This window comes from Hypomesus nipponensis, chromosome 6 (assembly GCF_054491055.1).
Source record: "Hypomesus nipponensis isolate SF chromosome 6, ASM5449105v1, whole genome shotgun sequence".
NCBI lineage: Eukaryota > Metazoa > Chordata > Actinopteri > Osmeriformes > Osmeridae > Hypomesus > Hypomesus nipponensis.
Genome location: NC_140366.1, coordinates 4428529 through 4444764, shown reverse-complemented (window position 1 = coordinate 4444764; position 16236 = coordinate 4428529). Strand labels below are relative to the sequence as shown.

Sequence of the window (16236 nt, the reverse complement as noted above, 5' to 3'; positions counted from 1 at the left end):
TCAGTATCATAAGCTCCTTTAAAGGAGCTTCTTAAAGGGATGAAATGATTGTGGAGGAGGAGACATGTTCCTGTTTTTGTGTGTAGAGCCATGGGCATCTGCTTTTCCTCTGCCGTGTCTCTCCTTGTAATCAAAACTAGTTTGAACAGGCCTCGGACGTAGGAGAAAAGAGAGATTCATTCCTTGTTTGAAGTGTTCCGTGAAAGAGTGGTGGAGTTGGGGGGGCCTGTCCTCCATGTGGGTTTTTGCTATTCTGGCATGTGAATGTTTGTGATCCATGTTGTCATTGTCTGGGTGTGTATGTGTGCGTTTCATCATGTCTCTCTGCCTTGACGACAGGTACGACACAAGGCCTCCAGAAATGTGTACGCAATGAAACAACTCAGCAAGTTTGAGATGATCAAACGCTCCGACTCTGCCTTCTTCTGGGAGGAGCGATACATCATGGCCTTCTCCAACAGTCCCTGGGTAGTCCAGGTGGGACATGATGTACCCCTCCCCCTCCCCCCCACACACACACATATCCCAACACAGTATCTACCTTCATATAATATAACTAAGACTGGAGTCAATCAGCATTTCTGTACCATCCCTAGCTGTGCTGTGCCTTCCAAGATGACCGTTATCTCTACATGGTCATGGAGTTCATGCCCGGCGGGGACTTAGTCACCTTGACGATGAACTATGAAATGCCAGAGAAGTGGGCTCGCTTCTACCTTGCTGAGGTGGTTTTAGCTCTGGACGCCATCCACTCCATGGGCTTCATCCACCGGGACGTGAAGCCAGACAATATGCTACTGGATGGGAAAGGACACCTCAAACTGGCCGATTTCGGTACCTGCATGAAGATGGACTCAGTGAGTTATTTGGGGTCAGAAATAAAACTGAGTGAATTCAGAATGTATCTTTTATATATATATATGGGCAGGCCCCAGATATTAAAATGCTGAGAGAGTAGAGCAGACTTTAATCAAACTTGACTGATATTGGGGGGCAAGTTACACTTTTACAGACGTAGTACCAGCCGCAAGAGAACATTTACAAAAATAACAGGATTTCATTTTAAACTAACTCTTCAATGTACTACTTGGCAAAAGCTTTTGTTAGAATATTATTAATATACATTATATTAATATAATTTCTAGTTCTGAAAGGACACAGCGGATTCCTTGCATTTAGATTTTTTTTTTATATATATATATATATATATATATATATATATTATATAACCTGAGTTTACGCCTGATTTCTCTCCCCCACGTGGGGGTAGAGAACTCAGGCGTAAACTCAGGTTCCCAGTGCTCCCGGTTACCCCCTTGTGTTGTGTTTTGGAAATTACTCTATACTCATTACTTTACCCCATAATTATGTTATGTCATTTAAGTTAAATTTGATTTTACAGAGGTAATGGCAAATAGCTTTAAGCCTTGGCTGTACCTTCGATGTGTGTTTAGACAGGATAGTCTTGTTTTTCCCAATGGGCCAATTTGACTGACAGCCAACAATCCATGAACATAAAACACATACACAACATATAACAGCTATTCAGGACAAACTATGTCAAAATATTTAAAAAAAAATGTGCGTAGCAGTATGAATGACCCAGTAACAAGACCAACACGGAGTACCAAATGAGCTGGGGTATGTGTGTTCTGTCTCAGGCGGGCATGGTGCACTGTGACACGGCAGTGGGCACACCAGACTACATTTCACCAGAGGTCCTGAAGTCTCAGGGTGGTGACGGGTACTACGGCCGTGAGTGTGACTGGTGGTCTGTGGGTGTCTTCATCTTTGAGATGCTAGTCGGTGAGTGATTTCACTTCCACCTCTTGTCACAAGACTTGTATATTGTGTCCCAAATCATCTGTGTTAGATGGATTAGAGATATGATTGCTTCCTGTTTGATTGTTTGATTTTACTATAAGACTTTCTCTCTTTCCATCTCTCTCAGGTGAAACTCCGTTCTACGCAGATTCACTGGTGGGAACCTACGGAAAGATCATGGACCATCAGAACTCCCTTTACTTCCCAGAAGACATGGAGATGTCCCAGAATGCCAAGGACCTCATCTGTGCCTTCCTATCTGACAGGTACAGGACAAAACTAAAACAATTTGAAATCCTTACTGGTTCATTGCACTTACTTACGTTACTGGAGTAACGGTGGCTGTTAAGCACCATAGGTGACAGTTTGTGTCTGCAGAGATTTGCACAATGGTCCTGTTGTGCCAGATGAGAACAAATTAGGACAGATTAATACTTTCACATGGCATACCATAGCTCCATCCTGGTTGACCTCTCTCACCGGCAGGATGACCTTAGTCACACCTTCCTGTGAAGTCATAGTACTCTTCTTGAAGTGAGGGGGAAGGAGAGTGAGGTGTGCGTGAGAGAAAAGTTGAGGGTCAGATGATGAAAGGAAAGCTGGCCAAAATAGTTTTTTTTTGCTATGTATGTTCTGTGACATTACAAAATGTTTTATCAAATAAAGACTGCGATTGTATCAATTGAATTTCAGTTATAGTAGATTATTAGTAGTGCACATTAGTGATAGTAGTGAAGATAGAGATGGTTTACTAATAAATGTTGTGATAACTGTATTTCTAGCAGTAGTGTTGGAAGCAGCTATAGGTTAATGAAGACAGGAAGACTGAATGGGGTGTTTGGGAAGGTCAGGAGCCCTGCCCTCAGGTAGAGCCCATTTCCTGTTTACGTTAGTAGCCCCGCCCCAGGAGAGGAAGTGGGAGGGCTACTGGAGAGGTCGAACACTGAGCCCTTCTGCTGCAGCACAAGCCTGCCTTTTACTCGCTCTCTCTCCATTTATTTACTTTCTTACTCACTCCACCATCACTCATCACACCCCCCCCACACACACTATCTGTTCCTACACACAGTGTACATTTACCTTTTTGTAAATGTAAAAATAATCAAATGTATTAATTTAGTGTACATTGTGACTTGCTCAGTCACCCCCACCACACACTCTCAGAACAGAACCTGCAAAAACTCATTCACTGACTCACTCCTTCATACATTCAGTTCTTTAGTGTATTCTAAACTTATAGAAGACTTGTGTTTTAGCACCTCTTTTTCAACTTTTTCTGGTTTTACTGTTTCTGGTCTGCCTCTCAATGTGTTCAAGTTTTCCGTTTTCCACTCCTCTATTTCTCTCGCTCTCTCACCCTTTCTCTGTATCTCTGTCTCAAACTCATTCACTCACTCACACACTCACTCATTACTATCCTATTCTCATTTCCTCTTGCTCCCTCTCTCGCTGTCTCAGTTGTCCGTGTCTACCTTGGGTGTTCAGATTTAGTTCTATTGAGCTGGATAACACCCCCCCCTACTCTCTTCTGCTCTGTGCAGCCCCCGCACCCCCTATCCTCTCTTCCTCTTGGCTGGGGCTGGAATGTCCCACACGTGGCAGCCCAAACTGCCGCACCCCTTCAGTCTTTTACCCAATGCAGAGGAGGGAGGAGGAAAAAGAGAGAGAGAGAGAGAGAGAGTCAGTGGTGTTGATGTTGTCTTAGTCCTGCCTCACTACCTTACCCTTGCTCCAGCCTTTGGCATCTATTCTCAACATCTTCTCGGATCAAAAATCTATTTTCGTTTCCCTGCTCTTTCCTGGTTTGTGCAGTAGACACAGAGGTCAGTCTAGGGGCTGTCATTCACTGCCATTGCTGCAATTGTGTGGTTGATTTGATTGCCCAGCCTGGTCAATGGTCAGAACCTAGTGGTTATACTGGCCTTGGGGATAGTGCTCTTTGTGTCAAGGTTGCAGAGCCGGTTGGGCTAGGACTGTCTGACCGGTCCGTCCCATTGCTATGTACAGGGAGGTGCGTCTGGGTCGCAACGGTGTGGATGAGATCAAGAAACACCCTTTCTTCAGGAACGACCAGTGGACCTTCGAGACCATCCGAGAGAGTAAGTATGCGTTTGTGTGTGTTCTTGTGTGTCTATGTACTTCTATGCATGTATAAACTCTGCACGCCAGTTAATCTGATGACCGTATTGCATTTGTTCGTATGTGGGTGCAGGTGTTTGCGCATGTTTCCATATATTCCTACCAGTCACCTTCTTCTTCTGCTCTACTTTGCACGTAGTTCATTCCCAATGCTGGAGCCAGTGAGGCCATTGACGAAAAAAAAATGCCTACCAGACTGCTCAGCACTGTATAGATACTATGTACACCCTGAGTAAAACATACTTGAAATCTTTACAATAACGCACATGAAGGTGTAGGATTGTTTGAATCAGTTCCCTACTTATTCTTTCTTTTTTTCTTTCTTTCCTTTCATGCTTTCTTTTGTCCTTCATTCTTTCCTTACGTCACTTAGTTGTTTGCCTATTTTAATCATTGCACACCAGGGATCCGCAGTGGAGACATTGCCTGCTCTACTCCTGTTATTTAAAATACCTCATGCCACCTTGGACAGGGTAAAGGAAGTGTATATTTCTTTGGTCTCTCTCCCTCTTGCGCTCTCTTTCTTTCACCTGGCTCTGATTAAGAACGAGTCATAACTCCAGACCATTGCCAAGGCGGGCGTAACACTAAACCACCACTGAACCCCTGTATGTATGTGTGTGTGTTATCAAACCCCACTGTTTTCATCATTACTTTCTCTTAATGTGCTTCAAACAGAACCAACAACTATTGAAGCACATGTTATCCGTTTGCATGCGCACATGTGTACGCACACACCTGTGAACGTGTCTGGTGCCTACAGCTTGGCCCTGCCACAGCCAACAACAGAGGCCTACGGTGCTCGCAACCCAGTCCTCTCATTCGCCGGGGTAAACCAGCCCATTCCTTATTGCTCTAAATTAAGCCCTCGGATGTGGGTGACTGGGTAGTGAGTGAGTGAGAGACGGCGAGGGTGGCGGGTGGGGCTGGCGTTGTGGATTGGCAAAATGAGAAAGGGTGCTTCAGATTGAGAGCTGGTCCTTCTTCCTCACTCTCACTGTGGCCACAGCTGCCTGTCATTAGCGAGCCCCTATCAGAGAGCATGCTGGGAAAAGCCGAGCCACAAGGGGCCTCCTTGGAGTGGCTTGTATCTCTCTGTCTCACCACACACTGTGCATCTCTTAGTTCTTTCCCCTTCATTCTGTTTTCTTTTATTCCCCCAATCCGTATCAAGTCTGTTGTACCATTTTAAATTACGTTATTGACGTTTAGTTACGTGAATACTTTGAGTCTTCAGACAGAGACAGATGGAGCCACTTTAGATAGATGAAATCAAAAATGGCTTCTGGTTTCCTAGATACTTAGATCCCAATGATGTCTCGTAGACAGCATTAGCATTTACATGAAGAGGGCATGGGTCAAATGTATGAAGCAGCGTTTGCAAAAAAAATCCTCCGAAACATGCTGTTTCTACACAGTTTCAAATGTGTAAAAAAAAAAAAGTATTTTACCCAATGCAATGACGGTGCAAGAATCTGCTTACTTCGACACAGTTAAACTCCACGCATGTGTCAAGACGACACTATGGCCAAAAAGTGAAGAGAGAATTGCTTAATAGAGATACGTTTACTATGTCCACACTGATTAGTTGTTAATGTATCGATAAAGCCACTGCTAAAAACATACATAGTGATAAGCTATTTATTTTTACAGTATGAAAGAATTCTTGTTCATTTGGGCCACTGGTGAATTATGACTAAATACGACAAATGAATTGACATTAATTTGCACTCATGTAGGGAAAGAAGGGTTCCCACTCATCCACCCTGGGATCCTCCTCCATCCTTGCTTTCCAGTTGTAGAATGAAGTCTTCTGAAAATGATAGACGTATCAGTTGATTAGCATGGCACCATATACAGCACTTAAAGGTGCAGTACTCTCTTTGCTTTGGATAAAAGCACCTGCTCTATAGCGTGTCATTTATTAAAGGCAGTGTGTAAAGGTGCAATATTCTCTCCTTTCCCACTATTCCACTGATAACGGTGTTGTCTAGAATGGCACACATCTAGAATGGTGGACATACCATTTCCCTGGAAGATAGACCACCAGTGGACGTAACACTTGCCCGATTGCGCCGATGCCAGTTTCCAATGTACTATTTGTTTTTCATATAGTTAACTTTACTTCTGCAATAGTTTTTGTCAATCAATCTCCTTGATGTTGTTTGTGACCCTAAGGCCCCCAAACAAGACACTTCTCCAACTTTTCACATCCCAAAATTTTTTTATTTTGCAAATTTTTTTCTTCAATAATTTGTCTTCACTCATGAATCACTCATTGTTCAGAACCAGTTCAGTTATTTGTTAAATCAGACAAATTATGGCTGTTTTAACAACCATGTGTAAAATATCGAAGTTGACAGGGTTGTGGACAAGGATCTATGAAGACAAATGGGCATACCGTTCACGTATGCTGTGTTTATAAATCTCACAAAAACCTTAATGGACAGTTTTTCAGTTTTTTCCTTATGCATTCGTTAATGAATGAATGAACATCGAATTTGATATTTGACCCCAGGACTAACAAGAATTTGGGTCCAAAACATATCTCTGCTCTCTGGACCTTTGACACATTTAAGTCTACAGTTGAAACGCCATTAAAGATACACTGTTACTTTTGAGTGGGGACAAATAGGATAGTTTTCTCTCTGAGTGTATGTGGGTGTGTGTCTGAAAGGCACAGTGTGTGCAGGGCACAAAGCGTGTACTGTGGGAAGGAGGAGAGGAGTGTCGTCAGCTTGCTGTTCACTGCTACCTCTCCTGCTGCTTGTGCCTATGTTGGCTCAGCATACACACCTGGGAGCTGGTGCTTGGAAAAGACACACACACTTAGATTTAATCACACGTGGACTGTGCAAGTATTAGAGAGTCACATGAGGACTATTTTTCCCAAACCCACTCTTTCCTCTCGCATACTCTACCTCGTTTTCCCTTTCTCTCTTTTCCCTTCTCTACCTTTTCTTCTCCCAGTCTCTCACCCTTTCACTTTCCATCTCACTTCTCTCTCTCTGTGTCTCTTTCTCTCTTTTCCCTTCTCTACCTCTTCCTCTCCTAGTCTCTCACCTTCTGTTATTCCCTTTCACTTTCTATCTCACTCCTCTCTTTCGATCACTCTCTTTTCCCGTCTCTACCTCTCCCTCTCCTCTCACCCTCTCATTCCCGTTCACTTTCCATCTCACTCCTCTCTCCCTCTCTTTCTCGCTCACTCATACTTCTCTCCCTCTTCCCTCTCTCCCTCTTTGCCGCACTCAGCGGTGGCTCCAGTGGTGCCAGAGCTGAACAGTGACATAGACACCAGCAACTTTGATGAGATTGAGGATGATAAAGGAGACGCAGAGACCTTCCCTCCTCCCAGAGCCTTTGTGGGAAACCACCTGCCTTTCGTGGGCTTTACTTACTTCAAGGAAGACGAGTAAGATGTCATTTAATTTATTTTATTGGCGTATGTCTATGTAATCAGTTTTCATGCATGACATTTTCTTTGGAACAGTCATCTCTGGCATGTTTTGGTCCTGGGAATGTATTATAGGCCTATCAAAACCTCTGCATTTGTTTTCTTTTTTTTCTTGTAGGTTTCATGGCGAGGAAAAATTAGCTCTATAAATGTGTTTGTTTCTATGTGTATCTGTATTTGAACTGGAATTGTTAGACTCTTTATGCAGTACAGGAAACGTGTTCTGCACAGGCCCTATGCTCGCAGTGAGGAGAAGGAGAGAGCTACAGTAGAGTCTGACTGCTTCACTCCCAAAACCTGTAATACTGTGAAGTCAGCCAGACACTGAAAGACTGTTCTAGTCCTACACTGCCACCTTGTTCAGATGAGGCTTTTTACTAAGATCCCCAGTCGCATACCCAGGACTGGTCCTAGGCCTGACTGAGACCAGTGAATGGGGATTGTAGTAGACATGGGGCTGGGAAGGATGTGAATACAGGCAGTGGCAGTAGCAATCAGATCAGGAGGTGAGAGATGGCATGGGTTGGCAGGGCTCCTCAGATGAACCCACTTCTTACTCATGTTTTCCCTCTACTTCTTGCACTCCCTCGTGCTCTTTCTCTCATTTTTGGTCTTCTCTCTCTTTCTGTCTTTTAGGCTACTAAGAGGAAAAATAGGGGGCACTTTAGAAGAAACGGATAACGTTGTGGATTGCTTTAAGAAACAAGAGGACCTCTCTGAAGACAAAGAGGTAAATACACAACTATTCCTTGCTTAGTCCTTGCGTATGCTGGTATTGTTTACTTCAGTTTGGGTGAGTGGTAGGTATAGTAATCAACATGCGTCATTTATTACATTTTCTACTGTATCTGGGATGCTGTAAATTAACTCTGTATTGTGTTTTTGAATATAATTTGTAATAAAATATGACTTGATTATGACACTTTCAAAGCCTGATCTGCAGAAGAAATGTCATCATCTTGAGGAACAACTCAACCATGAGATGCAGGCTAAAGACGATCTGGAGCTCAAGTGCAGGTATAGGACACACACACACACACACACAGATGCTTAAAGAATCACATACATATCCACTTTAACATCTGTATTTAGTTGAAGAATGAAACTGCTAAAAATAAAGTCCAACTCAACACACACTTTTTTTTACTCATTGAACTCCCAATACACCCTCTCTGTCCCCCAGAAATGCCACCAGCCGTTTAGAGAAACTGGTCAGAGAACTTGACGAGGAGGCAAGGACAGACCACTGAATGGATATAAGTTACAAGATTCATTCATTAATGTTCTATTTGTCGTTTTGGGATTCTTACGATCTTTACCTTATCCTCTTACCCAGATGAGTAGCAGACAGAAGGTTGAGTTGTCCCTGAGGCAGCTGGAGAGAGAGAGAGCCCTACTGCAGCACCAGAGCTCAGAGAACCTCCGCAGGGTTGAGCTTGAGACGGAACGCAAACGCACCCTAGAGAACGAAGGTTTGGCTCCACAGTTGCACGTACTTAACACAATTCAGTTTCACATTAGTAGGTTTTATTAACCAATAAGCAGGTTCTTAGTAATAATCCTAAATTTGTATTATATCCACCAGAAAAGGAGTTTTGATCTCTCTTGATTCTGGTCATGCTAAGACTCCACAGGTCAATGTAGGAACATCTTATCTCTTTGTCAACTCTGATTCCAACTCATTAGTATCTCAATATTTAGTCAACAGCCTGCGAGACCAGCTAGAGGAGCTAAAGAGGAGGAATCACAGCTCTCAGGTCTTCAATGAGAAAAACATCCAACTGCAGAGACAGGTCAGTCCGCCCTGATAGAAACACTTTGACGAGATTTGAATTACATCTTTGTTGAAACTTTATTACTTTCTTGATCGATGTAGTTCCATTCAGACTGAGCTTTCAGGGAAGCCCTGCTTACATGTCAAACAGAACGAGACTTCAGACAAACTATCCATTATTCTAGAACCATACAGTATTACGGTTATTTAGAGCTTCTGCCACTCTTCCCTCTCCCCCTTATTTATCTCCTGTCCCTCCTTTTTCGTCCCTTTTTCTTTTTAATCGAACCCCAGCTGGAGGAGGCTACAGCATTGCTCCAGGGGGAACAGGAGGCCGGTGAGAGGCTGAAAAAGAGCCAGATGGAGGCTCAAAAGCAGACCCAAGTTCTGGAGCTCAGTCTCCGTGATCACCAGGATAAGCTCAGCCTGCTGGAGAACAGCAAGATGGAACTGGAGCAGCAGCTGATCAGCCTCCAGGCAGCCCTAGAGGCAGAGAAGAGAGACCACAGCCAAGGGTCGGAGATCATTGCTGACCTGCAGGGTGAGTCTGGGGATTCAAGTTTAGGTCGGGGGACTAGAGGTTTGCCTGACGCTTTGAATCTGGCATTTAAATAAAAATGTCCAGACCTCAATGAGTGAGCCTGGCATTAAATAGACTAAATAGAAAACGCATATTTATCTGGAACTTCTCCGTTTGTTTCTTGATCCAAGGGGCACTATCAACAGGCGCTGACCAAAATGCCTCTGGACACAATTGTAGATTTTGATAAATACAACCAATCAGAGCAACAACACATCATCTTGGTGGTTTACAAAATGCCTCAGTGGCGCTCCTCTGTACAGTCATTGCATGAAACCTGCCCATATCAAACATGGTTGCAATTGGTCCGCACGTTTCATGCCTGAAATCAGTTTGAATGGTAGGTAGCCATACCTATCTGCCAGAGCAAGTAAACCATACGCTTGCAGATTGGTCTGTTTCCCTGGCTAACTTTCAGTATAACTGAGTTTAGACAGGGAGTGTAGAACGTTTCTCAGAATAAAAAGATGACCCTTTAAAAAGGACTAGGTTTTAGAGCAGAACTATGGATTGAACTATGGAGAAGAATGAGACCAGATATAAACTTGGATTAACATGTAGAATAAAATATTTAGTTCCCTACAGTAGAATGCACACAAAAACACACAAGTTTAGAGACTCACTGTTTGGTCTTGCACAAGATAAAGATTGCATCAAAGCTGGAAATGTCTTGTCACAAAGAGCCACATGACTACTGCAGCCTTGACAAAAAGCAAGTTTTCATTAAAGTAAAGCTTTTTCCTGTTTTGCAATACATATAGGTGTTAGCCACTGTGAGAACATTTGAACATTTTGCATGGACAATGTGTGGCCTGCTCTCACAACTCAACACATATTCTAATAGGCACATTGCTTGTTTGAACAAGCATCTTTTTGTTGGAGTTGGTGGTTGGTGGCAGTGAAAATAAACATTGATGCTTGTTGTTTTGACAAATAGTGAGTGACTTCTTTCTCTGTCCTACAGGGCGTTTATCAGTTCAGGAGGATGAGGTTAAGCAGATGAAGATCTCTCTTTCTCTGGCCCAGACCGACGAGAAAAGGCTACTGCAGAAGCTTGCAGACCTGGAAAGAGTAAGAACAATTCTGAGTTAGGCCTCCTTAATCATATCATCTTCTTATATACCTAAATAACATAACCCCTCTCGTTAAACAGTAATAGTTGGGGTTAGGGTTCAGACTATTGTTTCCTTCTTGTAACTTCAAATAATTATAATTTGATAACCATGGCATGGCAAATTCAAGTCAATATAAAGCTGCAGCAGAATTACCTGGAAAAGGAAATACTTAAAACATCTGAATCACCAGTTTTATCCACCTGCCTTAACTGAGAGATCATACATGAGCAAATGTGTCCAAACCTCTGGTGGATCCTCAGGCAAAAAGCAACCAGGCAATCGACCTGACCTTCAAGCTCAAGTCACTCCAACAATGTCTGGAGCAGGAAGAGGCAGAGCACAAGGCCACAAAGGCAAAACTAGCAGACAAGAGCCAGATCAACCAATCAATTGAGGAGGCCAAATCTGAAGCTCTCAAAGGTGAGAGAAGTACATTGGACCATAAATACTTCAAGATAGTGTTTGATATGTAGAGTGAAAGCATGTGATATGTAGAGTGAAAGTATGAGAGGGAGTAAAGAAGGATGTGTGTCTGTCAAATGTTTTTTGTATTATTATATGCAACATATATCTCTACATAAAATGTGTAAACTGTACTCTCTGAGCAGCAATGGAGAGGAGCCTACATGAGGAACATAACTCCAAGCTGCAGCTGGAGGGCCAACTTCTGCAGCTTGAGAAAGACCACTCCCTGCTGGTCTGTGACTACAAGCAGGCTCAGAACAAACTGGAAGAACTGCACACAACCAAGGACAAGCTCACTGAGGAGGTGGGGGAAGGGGGGGGGGGTATCAGTGCATATCTCTGTGTTTGTGAGTCTGTCTGTATTCTCACCATTTTCTGTCTCTTTCTTTCTCCCTTTCTTTCTCATTCTCTCAAATGTTATATAGCTTCCTTCACATTCTTGTTTCAACCCAACCTTTTTTTGGCTCCCCGGCCTTCTGCCCATCTCCCCAGGCATCAAATTTGACCCTGCTCCTGGAGCAGGAGATGCAGAAATATAGACATACCCAGACTGACCTGAAGGTACAGACCCAGCAGGCCACAGTGCTACGCTCCTCTGAGAAGCAGTTGAAGCAGGAACTTAATCACCTGCTGGACAAGAAGCACAGCCTGGAGAAACAGAACCAGGAGCTACGCAGGTCAGGGTAGATGGAGAACACATATATAAGCACAGACAATCTCTCACTCTCTCGTCTGTTTTAATCACTTCGGTTTAAAATTACAACATAGCTTTTAGCCCTCCAAAAAACACATTTACAATAAGATTTTTTTTTGAAAGACCATATTTACATAGCCAATAGGTCCTATTGTCTTGCAATGCTATTGGCTAAATGTAGTCTTTCAAAAAAAAGAAATTAGCAATTAAAGAGATAAAAGTGACGTTGTAATTTTACAACAAGGGGTCCTACAGGGATATTCACACACACAATCACTTACTCACTTGTACTCTCACCTTCACAGACACACATTTCTTCTCTTGTTGTTTGCGATACTGGTTGGTTAGTTGTTCTTTACAATTAGTCGATGACAGTGATTGATGGCAGGCTTATCCAATCCCAGGAAGAGGCAAGAGGCTGACGGACAACTGAAGGAGCTAAAAGACCAGTTGGAGGCAGAGCAGTATTTCACGGTACTTTTCACTTTTCATAAATGAATGCAGTAATGAATGAATGCATAAACATGCAGTACCTGCTATATCATCGATGGGCAAAGCATCCGAGAACACATCTGAAATATCATTGACACTGGTTGGTGCTACGTTTTACAAAAGCAAATCAATTCAGTAATTTAACAGCAGTGTATTGTCAATAACGTACAGTCCTACTGTGTGTGTAATAGTTAGTATTCACTGGAAGCATGTTGAAGCCCAGTTGTTTCTATGTTCCAGACCCTGTATAAGACTCAGATCCGCGAGCTAAAGGAGGACTGTGATGAGAAGAATAAACTGTATAAGGACGCCCAGCGAAGACTGGAAGAGTATCAGGAGGAGAGGTAAGAAACTAGCAATATCCAAGACGTACTGCGTGCCCAAAATACTTCAGCAGTTATACTGTCACCAACTCACAGGACTGACATTGAAAGGTAGGGGAGTCATAGAAAAATGATCCATGTTAAAATGACTCAATGCTCTGCTTGGCACTTCACAGTGGCTTTCTGTGCTGTGGGGGGTGTACTTGAATAGCCAGCTGTATCAGATTTGATATAATCTTTTACAATTTAGCAGATGCTTTTATCCAAAGCCACATACAAATAGTGCATATAGAAATTACAGCTGATGATCAAGGATTAGAAGTGTTACTGTACCTTGGCAGTTGACAAAATCTCCACAGAAACTTTAAGGATCTAACATGATTTGTCTTTAAAAGCTAGCTTCGGTATTAGCTTACACTAATAAGTAAATCACCTCACAGCCAGTAAGAAGGATTTGGTGTTATTAGATAAATAGGAGCTCAAATTATACTGGGTCCAACATTTGTTGTGGTCTCTTGTCTTTGTGTTTATTTGTGTAGCTTGAGTTTTATTTTAATCTGCAGAATATGCTAAAATAAGGAAAACTAGAGAGGGTATCATTTCTGGGGAAGTTGTGAGGTGTGGTTGCATCAGTTGCACCTGGGGCAGTTTTCTTTCTTTTTTTTCACCTCCAAACCTATTGTTTAGGCTAATATCCAAACATGTCCAAATGTCCAAACATTTGGAGAATTTTCAACGGGTGTACTTAACTGATCTTCTGCATAGGATAGAAGATCTCCCAGAAGTTAACAGCTACTAAACTGATGTTTTACTATAGGTTATCGCACATGGGTTTGTGACGTTGTGAAGTTAGGGACGTTTGTTTTGCTAGTTAGCTACCGTTACCTTCAGTTTTCGCCACAAAAACTGAAAACGCCTTAGCCTAAACGCCTAAACCGTCAAATGGATCATTCAAGGAGATACAAGCAACCCAATCGGGACCAAGGCGAACATTTTGATACCGACATTGTATATGCAGTGCAAAGATTTACATCGTTCTAAGGGTGGGAAAATAATAATAAATATATATGAGGTGATTATTATTTTGATACTTTCAGTGATCATCAAGAGCTTGCTCCTGAACTTTTTAGTAGTTGCATTGATTGTAATGGAATTTAGCGCAATATATTGAAGTTCAGCTCCTGTGCACAATCAATCCCAGATTGGCCACGTTCCTGGTTTATCCTAGTGAACTGGGATTTTTCTCCTCTGCCTACAGGGACTCCTTGGCTGCCCAGTTGGAGGTGAGCCTGACCAAGGCAGATTCTGAGCAGCTTGCCCGCTCCATAGCCGAGGAGCAATACTCAGACCTGGAGAAGGAGAAGATCATGAAGGAGCTGGAGATCAAGGATATGATGGCCCGTCACCGACAGGAGCTGGGAGACAAGGAGGCCACCATCAGCTCTGTAGGAAGCACACAGGGAGAGGGGGCTTGGGAGTAGGAATGCAGGAGAGAAGGAAGGGAGGTAGAAAAAGGTTGTAATTAAAAGCCTGTGAGAGCGGCATATTAGCAAGCAACAATGCAAAGGGAGTGTGGGACATAAATCTGGTCTGAGAGAGAAAGACTGGAAGACAAGGTGTCCTCCACTTTAGGGATACAAACATTGACGTGAGATTGAAGAGCTTTTCTTGAAGTTACCTCATGAGTGCAATGCCCGTTTGTAGTGGCCATGTGCCAATGCTCGTGCAGTGTCCGATGATGGCTCGCCACATCCATGGATCTGTCTCTAAGTGCAGCTCAATGCTGTCATATTTATGTCTCATGAGTCATAAAGGCTCCATGGATTATTGCAGCTCAACATGGTGTTGAACACATTTCAGCGCTCATCCAAACCACTTCACACTGCATGTCCTTGGGTCCCATTTTCAACTTCACACAGGTGCCCGCTTCTCAAGATCATTGAGCCACAGGCACGCACACAGAAAGACAGAGATACCTGCCTTTAGAGTTGCATTGGTAGTCATTTCAAACATGTATGATGTCTGCCTGTGCAGTGTGTACATCTGGATTAGGCAAACAGATTATTCACCCTATAGACCAATTATTAACCTACGTCACACAACTGTCAAGGAGGCTCAACTGCGCATGTCGGTTGCAAAAGACAAACTTTTCCCCGGTCTATTACACTTGGAGTGTCGATCAGGTCATCATATATCTCTGGCCACTGGATTGCAGGGTTTGATATTAACTTTTTGAGGCTCTTGGCCTTTGGACAAATACATTTACGTTTCACTTGTCTATGTACAAAAGTCACTTGACCCCGATACCCTTAAATAGCCTGACCAAGTGATCGGGCAAAACTAGCCTGGCTAACGAAGTGAGCCAGTCTGACTGAGGCTAATGTCAAAACAGTGTAACGGGGATGCAGTCTCACTCAGATTGCCAGTTTAAACAAATCTGAAAAATAATCGGACCAGCTGGCTAAAAGCAGGATTCCCATATCTCTTGAAAGCCCTGCTCGACTTTTTAGATGTAGAATTGACTGTAAAACTGTAAAATGATGAACTTTGTGACATGATGTACGTGAATACATGGTTGCCGCTCGACTATGTGGTCTGTACCAGGCGACATTATCACTCAAATTTCAAGACTTTCGTGACCCAATCAAAATTCTGATGCGACAGATCAATGGGTAATCGCTTTCTCCCATTAAAGGCTGTCCTCCTCGACACTTTTGGTCTTTTTAAATCAAACTATTTGTATTATCCGTGTGGTCCTTTTGCCATTTAAAATACTATCCTTTCCCAGTTTTCTGCAGCCACATTGCACGCGCATCCCGAATGTTTACAAACAAATAGTTGATCTATACTCAACTGTTTTGTCCTGTGCTGCCCCCTACACCCTACACTCAACTCTTTTGTCCTGTGCTGCCCCCTACAGCTGGAAGAATCCAACCGCACGCTGACAGTGGACGTGGCCAACCTGGCCAATGAAAAAGAAGAGCTGAACAACCAGCTGAAGGAGATGCAGCAGCGTGAGTCTCTTCTCTTCCACCTCTATTCATTCTGCTCCTTACTCTGTGAATTTACCTCTCTCTCCATGTGTCCTCTCGCTTTTTGGGATCACCTTTCCTTCCTAGCTTTCATCCATCCTCGAGCTGTCTTAGTTTATCCATCTAGAACAGGGGTGGTGGAAGTATGTTCGGGGTTCGGTTTGGTGATAGTTGTTCCCTTTGTTGGGTACAGAGCTCCAAAAGTCCAAGGAGGAGGAGAGGCAGATGAACTCTGTGAAACTCTCATTTGAGAAGCAGCTACAGAATGAGAGGACCCTCAAAATACAGGTGTGCATATGTATGTACTGTAAGGAAGTCTTAGGCAGCCAAGGTTTTTTATATTA

General features: G+C 43.1%; 1 protein-coding gene across 7 annotated transcripts in view; it reads left to right on the top strand.

The window, feature by feature from the left end:
- LOC146286465 (rho-associated protein kinase 2-like) overlaps nt 1-16236 on the top strand; it is a 32526-nt gene that overhangs the window by 8650 nt on the left and 7640 nt on the right. For 6 of the 7 annotated variants that reach the window (XR_014758555.1, XR_014758556.1, XM_084700866.1 and 3 more), the window contains exons 4-24: nt 340-477; nt 597-857; nt 1662-1806; nt 1952-2090; nt 3832-3923; nt 7216-7375; nt 8054-8147; nt 8349-8434; nt 8601-8649; nt 8754-8889; nt 9119-9210; nt 9486-9732; nt 10736-10842; nt 11147-11306; nt 11495-11655; nt 11844-12028; nt 12450-12519; nt 12778-12881; nt 14119-14305; nt 15781-15874; nt 16086-16180. Coding sequence is in view for 5 of the 7 variants with exons in the window: in XM_084700866.1 (XP_084556992.1) it covers nt 340-477; nt 597-857; nt 1662-1806; nt 1952-2090; nt 3832-3923; nt 7216-7375; nt 8054-8147; nt 8349-8434; nt 8601-8649; nt 8754-8889; nt 9119-9210; nt 9486-9732; nt 10736-10842; nt 11147-11306; nt 11495-11655; nt 11844-12028; nt 12450-12519; nt 12778-12881; nt 14119-14305; nt 15781-15874; nt 16086-16180 (2802 nt within the window). In the remaining 2 variants the exon portion in view is untranslated. The remainder of the gene's footprint in view (nt 1-339; nt 478-596; nt 858-1661; nt 1807-1951; nt 2091-3831; nt 3924-7215; nt 7376-8053; nt 8148-8348; nt 8435-8600; nt 8650-8753; nt 8890-9118; nt 9211-9485; nt 9733-10735; nt 10843-11146; nt 11307-11494; nt 11656-11843; nt 12029-12449; nt 12520-12777; nt 12882-14118; nt 14306-15780; nt 15875-16085; nt 16181-16236) is intronic. The other variant, XM_084700864.1, reaches the window with a different exon arrangement.